The sequence below is a fragment of the Electrophorus electricus genome, chromosome 9 (assembly GCF_013358815.1).
Source record: "Electrophorus electricus isolate fEleEle1 chromosome 9, fEleEle1.pri, whole genome shotgun sequence".
In the NCBI taxonomy this organism is placed as follows: domain Eukaryota; kingdom Metazoa; phylum Chordata; class Actinopteri; order Gymnotiformes; family Gymnotidae; genus Electrophorus; species Electrophorus electricus.
In genome coordinates this window covers 9,951,934-9,970,579 of record NC_049543.1, presented here as the reverse complement: position 1 = coordinate 9,970,579, position 18,646 = coordinate 9,951,934, and the positions used below count along the sequence as shown (strand labels likewise).

The 18,646-nt window shown below is 41.0% G+C and overlaps 1 protein-coding gene across 2 annotated transcripts in view; it reads left to right on the top strand.

Annotated features, from left to right (window-relative positions):
* The window catches only part of pdzd2 (PDZ domain containing 2), a 55,046-nt gene extending 39,413 nt beyond the window's left edge, over positions 1–15,633 (top strand). For both annotated transcript variants that reach the window (XM_035530017.1, XM_035530018.1), the window contains 11 exons: positions 2,632–2,713; positions 3,134–3,237; positions 3,660–3,831; positions 3,925–4,775; positions 6,800–6,944; positions 8,646–11,424; positions 12,215–12,332; positions 12,820–12,921; positions 13,235–13,508; positions 13,914–14,048; positions 14,329–15,633. In XM_035530017.1, coding sequence (XP_035385910.1) covers positions 2,632–2,713; positions 3,134–3,237; positions 3,660–3,831; positions 3,925–4,775; positions 6,800–6,944; positions 8,646–11,424; positions 12,215–12,332; positions 12,820–12,921; positions 13,235–13,508; positions 13,914–14,048; positions 14,329–14,495 — 4,929 coding nt within the window. In that variant the 3' untranslated portion in view covers positions 14,496–15,633. The remainder of the gene's footprint in view (positions 1–2,631; positions 2,714–3,133; positions 3,238–3,659; positions 3,832–3,924; positions 4,776–6,799; positions 6,945–8,645; positions 11,425–12,214; positions 12,333–12,819; positions 12,922–13,234; positions 13,509–13,913; positions 14,049–14,328) is intronic.
* Positions 15,634–18,646: the final 3,013 nt, after the last annotated feature.

Here is an 18,646-nt window from a genome sequence, read left to right as displayed (position 1 = left end):
TAATTATCTCTTAGTATGAATCATTGAGGCCTACCAAAAAGTAAACAACATTAGTTTGCCACAACATTAGTTTGCCTGCGTGCCGGCGGCATGGCCTTTTCACCACCTAGTGAGTGGCGTCGAGGGCCGGCCCATGGTGGCACATGGTGGGAGGGGCTTGCCACTTTGCTCTTGACGCGAAATGGCTGCTAATGCTAATGGAGCATGCACCTGAGACCTACATTAACTCTTACCATGTAACGCAAGGAGGAAAGAAGTCAAGAACCTCTCTCAGGGGTCATTAACCTCTTAAAGACAAAGGTGTGTGTGTTGGGGGGGGGGGGGGGGCTTGTTTTAAAATTTGCTATGATAATATTTGGATTTGAAAAATTCGTCTCTCATTTTACATTTTACAAGCAAACAAATATACAAAAAAATGTTACTCCTATTAAAGGTCATTAGTCACATTAATCACACATAATAGTAGGAGGACCTGATGATTTCTTTCTTTGTTCCCAGACACTAGGTCACACAAAGATTTACATTTGTGCTCTTCTATCTGCAAAATGTTTGACAGGATGCCACATTAACAGACACTGAAAGTCAAAGCTCAGCTACACCTGAAGGGGAACATGAACTGAGGAATTGTCCCTTATAGTGGACAAAGATACACAAATTGTTATTGTACATGACACCTGACAGCTTGTGGTACTGACATTAACATTAGGTGCATCATGTCATCTGTCGATATGTATCTTCCTGCTATATAATAAGACAAAAGCAACAAATGTCAAAGATGCTATGACATTTCTGTCTGGAGTTGAGTGGTTAATGTCATCCAATGATTCAAATCAAATTATTAGAAAAAAATTGTTTTTATTGTTTTTTAATGAAAGTTCTCAAAGGCATTGAACCCAGTCAAATTTATTTTGCATATAACAATCTGCAGTTACTTCAGGAAATTCCAGACAGGATTCTGCCAAATTAATGTAGAACCTTCTATTAGAAGATTGTCTTAAGGAGCTGAGTGAAATCAGGAAATGGTGTTGAAATCATATGGGTTTGTAAGTGTTCTGTTATATAGTAGTAATAGGAATATATGAAAAAGCCACAACTACCAGTAACACACAATTACAGACACAGAGCAAGAAGCTTTCCAGGCCCCTGTTTAGACATGAGCACTTGTCTCATTAAGTCACTCTTTAATTGATGTTTTGCATTATAAATAGTTTGTGAACTGCCATCTAGTGGCCATAATTCCTTATCAGCTATACTCTTTGGGAAGGGAAGTCTTTAATGTCGTTTGAGACCTACCTCCTTTGGTGTGGTTATTTCGAACCATTTGCCTCCTTAATTTTGATTTGTTTGGGCAGGTGTGAACATGTTATTCAAAGTTGTGTGTACACCAATCAACCACACCTAGACCCAAACCTAGGTGTGGTTGTGGTACGTTGCCAAACAAACTCAGGTGTGGCTTTGTTCAAGTGTGAAAGCAATTCAGAACCAACAAAAGAAGGGCTAAACTTTCTGGACTCTCTGTTTTTGGGAGGTGAAGGAATAACATAGATTGCCCAAGACTGCCAATAGCTTTCTCCAAATGGTTTAATGTGAAAATGTTTGCTAGTAAATTTAAAGTATTCATCCACTCAGTCTATATGATAGCAACCAATCAAAAATGAAACAAAAAAACAAAAAAAGTAGATAATACATAAAAATTATCTAATTGGGAATGTGATTATCCTTTTCAGTTAAACTTTACAATAAAGTTCCAATACTGTCAAAACTTAACAAACATGAACTTCAGCATTACTAAACTGTAAGTACTGCTAACAAAGTTCATTAAAATCTTGCATTTTCCAAGCTCAGGGGACAAGAAGGATTTTTCATTTTGTTACCAATAAACCTTGTATAATTTAGTAATGCTGCCTATTATAGTTCATTCACCAGTAGGCAGCATTGTAGAGTACTGATACAGGTCTTAAATCACTTTCTTAGCGTTACTTGCAGATTTTTACTGCTGAAGGTAATGTGTTGTTAATGTTACCTAGTGAACATTACTAATCTTACTATGTTGGTTAGCCACTCACTAGAACCAATTCCATTTCCCATTCATTAATTTGTAGGCCTAACCTAACGTATCTTTAGCGTTATAGCACTTCACCCTCTACTACTTGCAGAGGACTTGTGATACAGACCATAATTGTGCTGTCCAAGCCTGCTGTTGGGGAAGGCACCAGAATTCAGTGTGTCTTCTGATCGCAAGAATCATGTTCATAATGAAACCTCTCCTTCTGATCTTTGATACAAACCCCAAAGGAATATCACACTTGAAAATATGTTGAACTTAAAGAAGATTGTGGTCACTTTGCACCACACATTTCATTCTTGCTTTTTGGCTGCTACATAACATATTTAGTTTTCATTTGGTAGTGTAAACCCCATTTGTACGTTACCAAAACTGTAATACTGCTGATTCATCAAGCAAACTAAGTCTAAAAACCCATCAGCGTTTATATGAAAATAAGTTAAAACAAAACATTCTGCAGTCACATTAGTGACATTTTTTTAATTTAGTCTCAGATCTTCACTTTCAAGGCCTAAGAACCAGTAGACTCATAATCCTATCTAAGTTTTGGTGTGTGTGTTTGTCAGGTGTCAGAGCAGGAGATGGATGAGCTCATCACTCGCTCTACTCACAGAGATAGTATGGTCAGCCATACCTCCCACACTCTGGGTAAGCTGCTCCTTATACTTGTTCCTAAATAACCAAGAATAGCCTTGGTACACTAAAAATGGAATTGCAGTAGAAACTCTGAAATGCTCGCATTCTCATCAAATTACCCTTTAGTTTGTGGAACTGACTTAATAGCTAGTGTTGCCTTGCTGAGCTCCTTTCATCATTCATTACTTACTGTGGAAATTCGGTTTTAAAAGATCTCATCAGTCATCATGCTCTTACGACTGAATTGCCTATCAGAGGTGTTTGACTGTTTATCATTTCTCTTATGGACCAACAGCTTGATAGTTACTATAAATTTCAAATACAAACTTATGTCGTACTGTATTTTGTTGGACAGTTTTGTAGCTCACACCTGACTGTAACCATAAACAACATGGCCAACTTGTAGCTCGTTACCATGTGCTTTTTCTGCAGGCCTTCTGACCAAGAGCCCCTCTCCCACAGTGAGGACCAGGCAGGCTGAGGGCAACCAGGCTCTCAGCTGGACTATGAAGAGGTTCTTAGAGCCTGCCAGCCGGGTAAAGCACCAGCATACACTTTAACACCATGAGGTCATAGCTGGCTGAAATGTTTCTGGGGCAAGTTGGGTATTCTGAGTATTAATATTTCTACAAATATATCTCTGCAAAAGAAGGCAGCACATATGAGGAATTTTTAATTTTTGCATTGACCTTTGGTGGTTTTCTTCAGGTGTGAAGGAAGCTTCATATTAAGTAACCTTTCAAAAAAGACCAATAATAAGTAAAGCTTTAACACCATGTCTTTTCAGTGGATTAGTAGAACTTAGATTAAGTACAGTATCCAAATTATCAATGCAACGTCCTCACTCATTGCTAATATAAAATATTAATGAAATTATTTTCTAAAATTCTTTAGTGTCAGTGCCTGAGTACAAAACAGTAGCCATATAGCCTTTATTTTGCCACCTTTCCATCAACAGCAAGGTTCCCTGAGCTCTGAGGCTGAGCTCTCCCAGTACTTCTCCCATGATGTGCACAGCCAGTCTTCCCTCTCAGAAACCATGGCGATGGGCTCCAGTGACGATGACATGCATCACAACACCAGGAGCTGCAATACTTCACTGGATGAGCAAGCAGCACCCCATTCACACTGTAAGCTCAGAAACCTTCTCTATCACTACTGTAAAGTGGCTCTACTGTTAAGTAATTCCACTGAAGGTCTTTGCTTTCTCTCTGTGTCTACAGTTTATAAAGAAAGCCCCTGTGCCGATGGTAGCCCTTCATGTGCAGACCGCTGTGGTAAACCTTCCTGCCCCGTGAGCAGCAGCACGGACACAGCCCAACAGGCCAGCATGTGCAGCAGCCCCAGCTCTGTCTGCAGCCCCCTCCTCCGGCAGCGGCGGGTCATATGCTACGAGGACGAGCCCAGCGACGAGGAGCTCGTCCCTGACGAAGACACGGGGCCTTTCCGACGACTCCAGCATGCCAAACAGGACAGTGCCCGCCTCCAGGAAGAAGATTCGGGCATCATCTTAGCCACCTCATCGGTGGAAGTAGATGACGAGAGCCAGGATGGCAGCGAGGGGCAGATGCCCGCAACTCCGCTCTTTGGCAGCTCTCTAGAGCTGGAGGAAACGCCAAGCGAGCCTTCCGGCGCCGACTCACCCTACATGCCTATCCGCAGCTCTGAGCACAATGCCGCAGGGGGTGGAGCCAACTTGGGAGTAAAGAAGGAGCCATATCGTGACGGGCAGGAGTCAAAGCGCTCACCCAAGCTGGAACACAAAGCTGTGACGCGTGTCAAGAGCATGATGAGCACCGAGTGCCCCAGCCTGCCACAGAGGCCCAAAGGCGAGGAATCCTCTCCAAACACGGCTGCTTCTGCTCATTCCAGCCAGGGCAGGGCGTGGGCCCCAGGGAAAGCCCAACACCACTGCAGGAGAGGAGAGCCCAGTGAGTTGGCGGGGATCTGTACAATTGAGACTGTGGTTCTGATGCGCAGCGAGGCCGAGTCCTTTGGGCTAGATCTGGAGATCAAGTCATCACCTCTGAAGATACTGATCACTGGACTGAGGCCAGGGGGTGCCGCTGAGAGGGTAAGTACCCTTGTGTGCTTGTCATGTTACGGCCCCTCTCCCCAAACGTCTTCCTGTGTGTGCGTGTGTGTTCGTCTGCATGACCACGCCCTCCTTGTGTTTCACACCTGCTCCTTGTTGTGTGTCGTTAGTGTGTATGTATATAAGTCCTTTGTCTACATGCTAGTTTTGTCGTTGTTTGAACCAGGTTAGCTTGCTAACCACGTCTTTGTCTATGTTTATAATAAAACGTTTCGGTGTGTCATACACGGCTCGTCCCCGCATCCTGCTTTGCCTCCGAACGTCACAGAAACAACGACCGTCAAAGGATGCCGGGAAAAAGGAAAGGGAAGAAGGGGAGTAAGCGCAAGCCCTTAGCTCATGCAGGGAGGCATCCCGTGTTCTTGGGTACCCTCCAGACTCCCGCAGTAGGGGAGCGTGGTCCCAGTGTGGAAGCGAGAGAGTCCCACGAGGCTACGTCCGACAATCTAGACTGGTACAACGACTTCCAGTCCTCCGAATCAGACGACATGGACTATGGACCTTTCGGAGGGCTACGCAGGTGATGGAGAGAGGAGGGGGTCCTATTACCCTTACGCGGACCAGCAGGAGTACTATGCTCTCATCTTACAGGAGTAAGATGAGAGTGAGCGCCAAACGGACACCGATCTCCGATGGGAATACACAGACGTCAGCTCCCGATCTGGCTCAGAGGTCGATCAGAAGGAGAATCTGGTGTTGGAGGTGGAGGAGGCTCTCCATTGGGATTCTCCTTCTGATATGGACACAGTGTTGGCGGACTCTGAATGCGAAGAGCCTCCAGCACCCAAGGTGCCACCTAAGGCACCGCCCAGGAGACTCCGCTCCAAAACAAGCAGGCGGCCCAAGGGGGCTTGTCATGGGGTATTGTCCTTGAGGAGGACACTCCCTCAGCAAAGGATCGCAGCCCCAAAGCTCAAGCGCCTAAGCCGAATCCATGCAAAGGCAAGAAGGCGGCATCACCGGTGCCCGCTCCCGAGATGGGCCAGTCGGCTAAGGCATCTCCGGAGGCACGCGCGCCAAAGCCTGAGCAGCCACCCCCACACACGTCGGCGAAAAGGCATCCTGTCCAGCCGGGGCGGACGCCGACCCTGCCAACGATTGGGGGCGTGGTTGGCGCCCCTGCTGCCTTCCCTGGACTGATTAGCAGCCATTTGTGTAATCCTGTTGTTGTACCAGTCCCGATCACTGTGTCTATCCCTGTCTTGGTCACAGTACCTGTTGCCTTGTCTCCCTTCATGTCAGTGCCTGTTCCGGTCAGTGCGTCTATCCCTGTGTCTGTTGTTGTCCTAGTCCTGGTGTTTCCCCCCGCGCTCCTGCTCGCGCTGGCCCATGGCGGACTGCCCGGTCCTCTGGCCTTGCCGTTTGGCGTTGATCTCGGGTCTGCAGCCCGTTAGGCTGGCGCGCCGGGAGTCGCGCCCTTGAAGGGGGGCTCTGTCACGTTACGGCCCTTCTCCCCAAACGTCTTCCCGTGTGAGCGTGTGTGTTCGTCTGCGTGACCACGCCCTCCTTGTGTTTCACACCTGCTGCTTGTTGTGTGTCGTTAGTGTGTATGTATATAAGTCCTTTGTCTACCACGTCTTTGTCTACCACGTCTTTGTCTATGTTTATAATAAAACGTTTCAGTGTGTCATACACGGCTCGTCTCCCCGCATCCTGCTTTGCCTCCGAACGTCACAGTGCTATTTTACTGTCTTTATACTACTTTATAAAGGGCTCGTGACTATGCTATGCTAATTTAATTTAATATTCTGAATATTTGCAATTTGGAATAAATTATTCTGAATCCGTCACTTTATTACAACATAACACAAACTCACTTTATTAAAACATAGCAAAACTATAGTAAAAAGTAAACCACAATTACCAGTATTCCTATTAATTCCTGTTAACATTCCTATTAAAATTCACTCTTGTGGCAGTATTTCATCTGACACGGTTCTCTCTTTATTTCATCTCTCTCTCCCTCACTTTTGCTCTCGCTCTGTCTTGTTTCCCACCATTAGGAAGCCAGGGGGAAAATGAGTGTAGGTGATGAAATCGTAGCAATCGGTGACACCCCTGTGTGCACCTCATCCTATCAGGAAATCTGTGATCTCATGCATGACCTGCCAGTCAGTTTGACCTTAGAGATTAAGAAGCCAGTCTCAGGTAAGTGGGTGTTTTATGTCAGCAATGCTTTTGTCCTTTAAAGTTGGATCACTGCTCTCAAATTGGAACATTGGCAACACATTTGCTATTTTATTTATAACACCATAATAGTGTCATAGCTACCTAAAAGAGTTCTTGGCTCTATAATGCAGTAGCCAAGCTCATTTACCCAAGAAATCTTTGATCAAGGGCACATATTAATTTCAGAGATTAATATGAACAGCAGCTGCTGTTAAAGTTTATGTGTAGTCTCACACAGCTATAGATGACTGTATTATCCACCCTCTTTAAGAGACTGTGGTATATTTTAAGAAATTTCTGCACATACTATTAAGTATGTGCCCATTACAGTCTGCGTCGCCACTGTAACTGTAATAAAGAGAACAGTCTGTCTTTCCCCATGGTACTTTAAAGATGTAGGAACACACCAGGCTTACCCTTGCTGGCAGTACCCCTCTCCACCTCAAACGGAACAGCAATCAGCTGGCTTTGTATCAATGGTGACTACTGATTAATGTACTACCCTAGTGACCATAGAGTCCCGGTGTCTACTCAGTGTGTGTTAATCTGGGCATAGTATGTAGATTTAGAGTTATTACTGTGAGTATTTTAAGCATAAGAGTGTCATTTGCAAAGCAAGTAAGAATCATTTGTGTTAATAATATGTATGTCTAATAAGTAATCTGTCCTTGGTTTTATACTCACAGCAATGACTTTTAACAAAGTAACACTAATTACCCTAGAATGGTAATTTGTCTGTCTGTGCTTGACTGTAGTAGGACCTGTTGTTTGTATGTATACTTATTACATACATTGTCCATCAAATATATTGATAACTCATGCATATGCATTAATGCATATATGGTAGTGCATGCTGAAATGTTATACATTTGACATTACAATAGAAAGTCAGTGTGATCATTACAATTGTTTGAATACCATGATGATGAATACATGATTTTTAAAGATATTCAGTGGAATTTCTTTACTTAAACTACTGCCTATATTGAGAATAGACTTGCTTTATGATGTGATACCTACAAAAGTATTCTGGAACGGGAGGTGAACCCTTTTTAAAACCCATCCTTATTTTTCAAGCAAAATTGGAAAGTTCCATGAAGTAGATGATACAATGTAACAATGGAAAAATTACCTCCAGTTCAAATTTATTTTTGACATCATATGAAGCAATACAAATTTTTATCCACTTGGCTTTGTATTGGCTTTGTCATAAAGTCATTTGATTTCACAGCATATTCTCAGAGTTAGTATTACTGTTCCTAGAGTAGGTACAGGGGATTAAATTAGAGACAAGCATTGTGTATGGGAGTTTAATACGCCTATGAGTTACGGGTCCAGATGTGCTTTTAATTGTCAAAATGTCAAGCTATGATGTAGATTGCAGGAGCTCTGGTATAATTTGAAGCAACATGTAAATTGATATATAAGTCTGGATTTCTGATTTCTGGATAATGGGTAAAAATTGTCCCAGTTTTTCAGTGGAATGTTGATTAATAATAGGCAGTGCGTCAGTCTATGTCTAAATTGTGAAATTAGTTTAGAGAGATACAGTACTTTCAGACAGTCTTTACTAGAGCATTATATAATTTATATAGCATATTTACAATGTTGATGATCTTAAACTGTACATAAATGTGTTGTATTTTGTCTAATCCAATCCATTTGTTTTAATTTTTGTAGCTGTAGATCGACTCTCCAGTCTGACTCTCCAGTCTTCTGGCTGTGAACAGTTGACAAAGGTGGATGAATCTAGAGCTATTCTTGAGAAAATCAGCAATACTGAGGTTGCAAACATAGGGAGTTCCTTCCCAGAGCCAAACTCAAAACAGGTGAAAACAAGCCACACCAATGAGGTACCTGTCACTAATATTGATGATATAGTAGCTGAACTAAACTCAGGGGAAAACACTGTCACCTCAGCAGAAACTGTTCCCAATGTCAAAGAGACAGCTGCATGTGTAGCAGAGACCAGGAGCTCTGAACCTAAGCAGAGTCCAACTGCCATATCAGTCCAACCCCAAATTTTGGCTTTTCCTGTCTTAGATTCAGAAAACAGAGGTTGCCTTATGCAAGTAGGGAAAGCGTTTCTAAACAGTTACTCCAGAAACTTCAGTCAGCTCCCAAATGAAGCCGCAGCTCTTTCTGTGAAAGAGTGTGGAGTGAAACCAAGCATGTACGACATGTTGCATGATAGTGACTCTGAGAGTGACTCAGCCACTGACGGTGCTGTGAAAACAGAGAAGCCACAGGATCACTGCCAAAATCCCCAGGATACTGATTCAGAAGAGGAAATCGAGCTATGTTACAGCACACTCACTCAGCTTGATTTGAATCAAGTAAAGGCTGATTCTCTCTCAGGCACCCAGACTGATAAAGAGGTGAGCACTCATGAAGTTCTTCAGACAGCATCTTCCTCCCCCTTGCAGGACATTGATTCAGAGACAGCAAACCTTTCTGCGTCCCTCACAGTGTCTCAGAGTCTGTCCTGTCCCCAGTCCCCACATCCAGAGTCTGTTTTTAATGGGGACATTGAACAAGTTCCCAAAAAAGAGGAGACTGTGTGTGTGACTGAGAGAACGCCGGCAAGCTCAGAGCCACTGGACCATAAAACTGATGAGAAATGTGAAATGGCTTTGGCACCTGTCACAACAACCCAGGTACCACCAGGTGTCAGTAGTGCTCCCGATGCTCAGAATAACCACCACATGAGTCAAGAAAGAAACTCTAAGATGCATTCAAATGTGTTATTGATCTCAGATGCCTCCACTGTTGTGGAGCCCAAGGCTATAAATCACAACTATGGAAGTGAGAAAAGCTCCAGTACTCTGACTACGAAAGAGAAAGAGAGAGAAAAAGCATACTCTAGTCTTCTTTCTCAGGGTCAGATTAAATGCACCACTAACTCTCTTAGAACTTTGGAACCCAAGGCCCTACACGATAACCCTGTCTCACCTCTTCTAAATAGCAGGTTTAAACAGAATGAAAAGTCAACTACCTCTAGCAAACTTAAAGGTTTAAGTATAAAAATTAAATGCAAAGGCCAGGAGCAGCCAGTGTGCTGGTCGGCAAAGTCTGAAAGTCCACTGGCAAAAAAAGACAATTGTTCCCCCATTCAGTCCCCTAGACCAGTGGACAGAAAAATCACCCCAACAAGCAGTCCAAAAATGAGCAGATCCCTGGAGAAGAGTAGTGCTTCCTTAAAAACAAATGACCAAAGCCAAGGAAGGAGTGCTTCAAATGTCTCCAGCACCTTAAAAAACAATGACAGTCTAAAGGCAGAACATAATTCTGAAATGCAGGAAGGGAGTTCTTGCACAAAGAAAAATGAGCTAACATCTAAATGTGAGACTACCACCACTACACAAAGGACCTTCATTGAGGTGCGGCTTTCATCATGTTCCTCCCCATCCTCATCTTCATCCACACCAGTTCTGGCACGCAAGGAAATTTCAAATAGTGTTTATTCAAGCCAAATTCAAGGAAGTTCTTTAGTGCTCAAAGACCCAGAAGACCAAACACAAAAACTTTACTGTGGATCTCATATCATATCATTAGAGTCTTCTGGGTTTAGACCAGAGCAAAATAATTCTATTGGAAGTCCAGCTGAATCTGCTGATAATGTAAATCACAGTGTGTGCAAAGCAGACAGTTGTCTCAGGAGCAGAAGCATTGCAGAGACTACTTTTAGTCTTAAACCAGGCAAATCTAAACTTTACCTCAGGACACTGGACCGCAGGAGCTCCACATATACCAGTGGCACCCTTGACCCTAACCCCTTTTCTGTTCGACAAAGAATCAAGTCCTTTGAGAACTTGGCAAGTTTTGATCGGCCAGTTGTAAGGTGCATAGACATACGATCTTATGCCACTAGTTCTAAAACTCCTCTTAACAGGAGGTTGTCTGGTTACATGGACTCCATCAACACCCAATCCAGTGATTGTTGCTTCTTGAGAAGGAGCTTTAGCTCTTGTATAGACAGTTTAAACTTAGGCCCCTCTTCAACTCTGCAGCCACAGAATTCCTCTTTGAATGTGATTCTGAACAACTTTGATCCAGCAACTTCAACTGGAACCTCTGGGCCACTCATAAAGGAGACCACAAACACTGAGAATGCTATACCTCAGTCCACTCCTGTACCACACACTCCAGCAGTGCTGCGATCCCGGAATGCACGTGCCCGTGGGGGGTTGTCACGCTTAAAACTGCGGGAACTTAGGGCTCTTAGCATGCCTGAACTGGACAAACTAAGCCCAGAGGATTTCTCACGTGACCCTGGCAATGTCATTTTCAAGACAGAGCTTGAAATCCATCCTGCAAGGCCCAAAGATTTGCCATCAGACAACCTTCAGGGCACTGTGGTGACCACAGTCAGAATGACAGCCTCTGAAACACCTGTCACTATTAGCAATGGTGGTCACCCCTACGAGCAAATCATAAAGTGTTCAAGTTGGTCAATAAGGTGAGTGGCATTGAGCTATTTTACACTTATTATTATTGAATATCACAGAAAGCTTTGTAATGCATATACTGGTTGAGGTATAGTGTTGTGTGCATTTGTTTGTATGTATGCGTGAGTGTATGTGATATGTATGTGTGATAGTATGTATACTCGTGTATTTTTGGGTTGCATGTGTAAAAATGGCATGCACCAATATGAAAACTCTGGGTTAAGGCTAATATTGAATAACTGTTAGTGAAATGGCATCACATCTTACAATTAAAGAGAAAATAACATCACAAATGTCTGTTAAAATTAGTTAAAAGGCAAATTTTTAAAAATCCACATTAATTCTGCCACTGTTTGGAATCACTGTTTCTGTTTGGAATCCTCTACACTATTGTTTTGCTTCTTTGTCTAAGACCAGCTTTTCTGTTTTGTAACAGCTGTTCAGTTTATTATGTCATGCTACATAGGAATAATTTTCTTGTGGAAGACTAGGACTAGGAATTCTCCCTGGAATTATTGATGCAAATGGCTTGTTTGTAAATGCAAATGGTACCAAATACATAATGTTTTATTTGTGCAATTATTTGAATGGCCCATTAAATGAACTTGTCAGTATATTAAAAAATAAAGCCTTATGCCTTGTTATTGCTGTGCAGGTTAGCTGATTATTTGTGCTGTGAAAGTATTTTTAGATACTTTATACCTGACTAACATTTGGCACCTCTTACTGTAGATTTTTGTTTTATGACACTTGTAGTAAGCTGCTTTCTGACTCCCGTGCTCCTTCTTTCTCCCTTCCCAGTCTGCATAACTTGTCATCTTCTCCACTGGACCAGAAGAGAGTGCAGAAGGTTCTAAATTCCCTTATGGCCAAAGTGGATGTGATGACTTTGATATCAGAGTTAAACAGAGTTTCAGAGGTAATACTGTGGGCGCTTATACTGCATCGAAGACAGCTGATTCTGCAGTGTTACAGTAGGCCCATCAAGGGATCGTGGAATAGTATAATGCTTTACTGCATATCTTTTCATCTCAAATGATATTTTTCCTGTCAAGCATGATCAAAAGCTTCCTTGTGGAGAGCTAGTACTTTGATCTTAAGAGTGGCATGATCACACGCATTTGACAACCACCACGTCCTTGCTGGGATATGCAGGGAAGATGTGTCAGACACAAGAAGATACACACATCACAGTGTTAGGGAAATTTATGTAATTTCACTGTATTTATGCTATTCTGTTTGTTTATCATTTGCATTTTAACCCAGGCTTTTGATCGGGACCTTTTTAAAAAGATTTATTTAAGGTTTGATTATTTTGTTTCTAATGCAGTGTTCCTTAAATGACGGTTTTTAAGAGATGTATTGTTAAAACTCAATCTGACAAATATTTTGACATTTTGTTTCAGGTTAAAGAGGATGTTTACTTTGTGGTCTTGGTGAAGGAAGAGGGCTCTGGATTGGGTTTCAGCATCGCTGGAGGAGTGGACCTGGAGCACAAAGTAGTCAGGGTAAATGCAACCATTTCTTCACACTTCTTTAAATTAATGCACATAGACTACATAATCTAAATAGATACATTTTTATCTTGTATTTTATCATGCATTATGCTATTTATTTATTTCTAATACAATAAAAAGCAAATAAATAAATAAACTAGAGATCAACAACATTATCTTTAATTGAAATGATCTATTTGGTTTACATACATCTATAAAACTGTTTAGATATAGATTAGATTTTTTTTTGTCACCCTCTTGTGGTTGACACAAAAGACGTGTATAATATGCACAAAGAAGTGTACAATCTGCTTACTTTGGACAGGTTCATCGAGTGTTCACTCGAGGGGTTGCTGGAGTGGAAGGTACCATTCGTCGGGGAGATGCTGTGCTATCCATAAATGGGAGAAGTCTAAGTGGGACAACGCATGGCGAGGCCCTGTCTTGTCTACATCAGACCAGGCTGCCCAAGCAGGCACTTGTAGTCATCCAAAAAGGGAAGGACAGTGAGCCAGACTCAGCCAGGAATGAACATTCCTTACGGCCCCCATCCTATCCCTGCCCAACCTACCATATCAACAGGAGAGAGAACGGAACAGGTAAGTCGCACCTGAAACCTGCAATCATACATTACTAATCACACTACTGCATGAAACTTAGTATGTTATTTATAGGTGGAATATTTCAACATTTAACTTTTTTGGATGGATATACATGTACAAAATTACAGTGATGTACACAAGGTTTCCTGAAAAACGATGTTTTGGACAGTCGTCTTTCATCAGCTATGCAAGCAAAATTCTTACATTTCATCTTTTACTACAGTATACTGCACTTACTCACCTGGAATCATCTGCAGGTGTGTGTGTGTGTGTGTGTGTGTGTGTGTGGGTGTGTGTGTGTGTGTGTGTGTGTGTGGGTGTGTGTGTGTGTGTGTGTGTGTAATGTTTTTTACTGCTTGCTTGTGCTGATTCAAACATTTGTTGTGGCTTGGCATATTAAAGTGATGGAGATCGGGACGGATGGTGCGTTAAGTGTGGAGCTACTGAAGACTGCAGCAGGCCTGGGTATTAGTCTAGACGGAGGCAAAGCATCAGCCAATGGGGACCGACCACTCTACATCAAACGGATCTTCAGAGGTAATTTCCCCTTCATTCGGTCCATTCAGTCCTCCATTAGAGGGAGACATTACAGTTGTCCAAAGGGTTCATTAACATAATGCATCTGACATAGTACCAGAGTGACAGTAGAAAGTTAATGTCACATTAAAAAGTTGGTATGTCATTAATTTATTGAAATGATTGGCAAGAATTTTTGAATTCTTTTTGAATTTTTGTGGCTCACAGTTGTTTTATTGGTAAACATTCACAGAAGGGGGGGGATCATCTCACATGGTATTGCTCTTTGTGTTGTGCTCAGGAGGTGCTGCTGAACTGTCACGGGTTATCGATGTGGGAGATGAGGTTCTAGCTATAAATGGCAGGTCCTTGCAAGGCCTAAAACACTTTGATGCCTGGAACTTCATCAAGACCGTCTCCGAGGGCCCTGTCCAGTTAGTCATTAGAAAACCCAGGACTTCAGTATGACAGCCGACAAGTCTGTGTTTTGTGGACATATTCTCCACTGAATCAGAGTGCCAAACACATTGTACATATGAGGCTTGCCATTGCTCCCTTTTATACTTTTTTTTTTTTACTGCAAACCTGTGATAAAAGTTTTTGCTCATGGGTTTTATACTGAGAAATTGTGCCTTTAGAAGTGACCTTTTGTAGGACTGAGACGGTGTTGTCTTGTTTTGATTCAAATGTTAAAATCAACCCAAACAAATCTTAAGAACCAGTTTATGCTTTACAGTAGTCACTTGGTTACTTACTGGCTAGTTGTTCAATCAGTGTAGCTAAGTACTCATTCATTCAGAGTTGTAGGAAGAAACTTTAAATTGTAATGAAATTCTGTTTACACATAATTTCACAGAAATATAATGTGTCTTAATTTAAAACATTTCCTCGATTTCCTATTGATGGGTTTATTTTGTATTTTATTTTTTATTTCTAAGTAGATTAAAAAGGAATCTTATTAAGACGAAATTTTGTTTGAACAAAACCAGATTTGAAGCTTTGAGACTGACAAATGTCATGCATACTCATGCATGCATATCTACCTGGTTTTTAACTTATTCCTATCCAGTCTCCTCATGGGAAGTCCATAGTTCCTGCTTTCAAAAGATGCTTATTTTATTGCATCCATTCTGCGAATGCTTTAACGTAAGAAGTTGCACAGTCTATATTTGAAATATTCTACTTCAAATGGACCTGGACGCTCCATCATTCAAGGTAACGTATGGTTAGATAAGCACACATCTCACCAAAAACATTGTGAATTGCAGACTGAGCTTCTTGAATTCTTGCAGGACTACTTAATTGTATCCCTGCAGCTGTGAATATTTTTCAGCGGGACTTTCCAGTGAGCCCTAACCCTGATATGTTGTATCAATACTTCATCAATGCTATAGCTCTATTTTACTTGAATTGCTATGTGTAAATATTGCTGCCTCCACAAACAATACGTTAACTTAATGTATCTGGGCTTTTAAACACAAATTTGTTTATAATGATTGCATATCAAATAAGTAATTATAAATAATGTTTGTATGTATTAAACTCCAGTCATTTCTTGATAATTCCCTTGTGTAAAGACATTAAATATTTTTCAGTGCAGCGGTAATCTTTATTTTTGAATATTTTTTGGTCAATTATGCAGTGGTATTTTAACTTTAGATAGCAAGAGCAATGCTTTTTTTCATCCATTTCAGCAATTTTTTCACTTTTTATTTTCCTTCCTAGGGTTACTTGTGAAATCCCATAATTCCTTTTAATTTACATTACGTAAGTATTACATATATATATATATATATATATATATATATATATATATATATATATATATATATATATATATATATATATATATATATATATATGTGCACAGAAAATATATATATAGTAGCATGTTGGATGTTCTTTGGCCTAAAGAACCGCAGCAATTCATCATAACATAAGTTCCACTAGGTGCTGACATTGCTCTGCAGGATTCTTGGCCATCCCAGGGATGCTCTGTAAGATTAAGATCTGGGAAATGTGAAAGCCAGGGAAGCAAGAAAAACTCACTGTCATGTTCCAGGTACCAGTCCATGGCCATATGCCTCTTGGTCCCATGGCATGGTGAATTGTCATGCGGAAAGTGTCCATCTACCATAGGGTTAACAGCTGACATGAAGGGATGATATTGGTTGGCCACTTTGCTTTGGTAAACCCTACTGTCTAAACATCCATCCACAGGTATCAGAGAACCCAGGGTACACCAGGAAAATGTTTCTCGCACCATTATTCCACCTCCACCAGCCCGAACTGTTGACACCTGACAGGAAGGGCTCAATGATTCATGCTGCTTGTGCCAAATTCTGACCAAAGTCACTCAGATTGCTTGATTTTCCAATTCTAATGTGGATTGACACTGAAACTGATTTATACATATTCTGAGATTCCAAGTCAATAACTGCAGTGTACTATAGTAAAAGATGCAGAGATTTTCAAAATTGAAGTGAAGTACACAGTTTGCCGAGAAATACGACATTTCACACAGAGGTCCTTCATCAGCTGTGCAAGCAAAGTGCTTTTGAATTTCGTCCAGTTTCTCTTGAAACTTTGCATGCGCCGCCACAGTTTTGGGGGGGGAAAATGCTGTTAGCCTAGCTGCGGCACAATGGCACGAATGTACTGCTTCTACAACACAAAGGTGGCTAGCAAGGGAAGCATTATTTATATTTTGTACCTGTCCAGATGGTGGTGACAACCTCCTGAGACTCTTACCATTGCTCTCTGTCTGCCAAGGATCCATTAAAGCCTGCCAGACAGGGGGCTCTTCGTAGCAGGACCCTGTGTTCAGTAAATATGTGTGGTGTTTGGATGCTCCCAACTGACCGTGGTACGATGAAGCTACAGATGTTTTTGAATGTCTTGGCATTGCAAAAGCTCTGAGGTTTACATACCTGGAAATGAATGGAGTTTCTTTTGCCAGAAGACTGTAAAAATGGCTTGTATCAGTATGCATGGGTGGAAACAGAATGTGTTGATGTAACAGTTGTAAAACAGACATTAGAAAAACTGAAGAGACAGGAGTGTATCAGTGACGGCCTCCTCGCCTCCCCATGCGGCAAATTTTGTAGCTGATTTCAGTCACTTAGAATCCAGAGTGAATCTCTTCCAAACTCTGAACTTAAAGCTCAGATCTGCATTTTGAAAAGTTATTTAACACAAGAACACAACACTGACTACAAATTAAGAATTTTTAGGTGAAAATGTTGTTTGAAAGATTAGAGTATTGTACGTTTGCCAGAATCCAAAAATCTCAATGGGATAAATATCCACTTGCAGCTCAGTAGAAATTGGATTAATTAATTAATTAATTCGATACATTTATTAAATTAAATACATTTATTTGTATTACTAATGTGTTGTATTTTTGGCAATGCTAACTTCACTTAAAGGAAATAAGTTACTTTTAGAATAGGTTAGTTAACTCTTTTATATCCTTTGGTTATAGGCTATATTTAGATTCAGAGATTGCAAAAGTAAAAAGAGAAAGTAAAATTGTAATGTACCTTAATAATTTTCATTGAAAGTAATGAGTAATGTGTAATGTTTTAAAAGTAATTTCCCTGTTCAATCTGGACTGTACCCAGGGCTTGTTTGGATGCAATAACAGGACATAGTAGAAAGAAAACTCAGTGATGTAGAAAATGTTGCAGTTCATAAGTTTCGGTTTTCACACACTTCCTGTTTCTGCTCTGAGCAGTCACCCATCTCGTGTTAGCAAAACCACTACAACGTCACGCGCATAAGAGACAGAGATCCTGCCATTTTCTGAGACACTGAGGGAAAAAACCCCAAAATGTAAGAGACTCACTCTAAATCTGATTTTCAATTCAACATTTCTTCAGAGTTTGCTGGGATTTTTTAATAGATGTTTTGTCCTTAATCTATGTGTACATTAGCAAGTCAAAATGCCAGTTGTGTGGTCATATATAAGACTAATTAATATCTACTGAAGGTTTGTGACCATCTTTGCTGACCACTGAAAGGCACATTTTCACCTAGAAATAAACAAATAGGCTTGAACAAAGTTTAAAATTGGACACATACCCTTCACTGAATTAGATTGTCCTCAGAACATGTGAAGATGTGACCAGTGGACTGTATTGAATACAGCTTAGGCTGACAGGCTAACTCGCATATATGTGTGCTGTGAATGTGAATATGAATAATATCAATATTCATTAAATTTTATAGCAAATTTACTATGCGATGGAAATGAGTGATTAAGTTAGAAGCATGAAGACTCCTAGTTCGTTAATTGTAATGTTATCTGAGTCATGCCCCTGACTTTTGGGAAGGCTGTGGATAGTATAATGACTCTATGAATAGAATGACTTTTGGAAGATTGCCAGAGCTAGTACAACTTTCTTTTAAATAAATGAAGCATGCTATAATATGTTTCGTTCACTTTCTGTTGATGAGCATTCCCTTATTTTTACTGTTATTCTTTGAAGTAATTTAGCACAAGTTGACTTCACCTCTGCCCTACAAGAACCTACTACTTTTGTTCCAGTTTCAAAGTGAGACCATACTTCCCATTCTCCAAATTGCCCTGCCACATAATATCTTCAGTTAATTCTTCT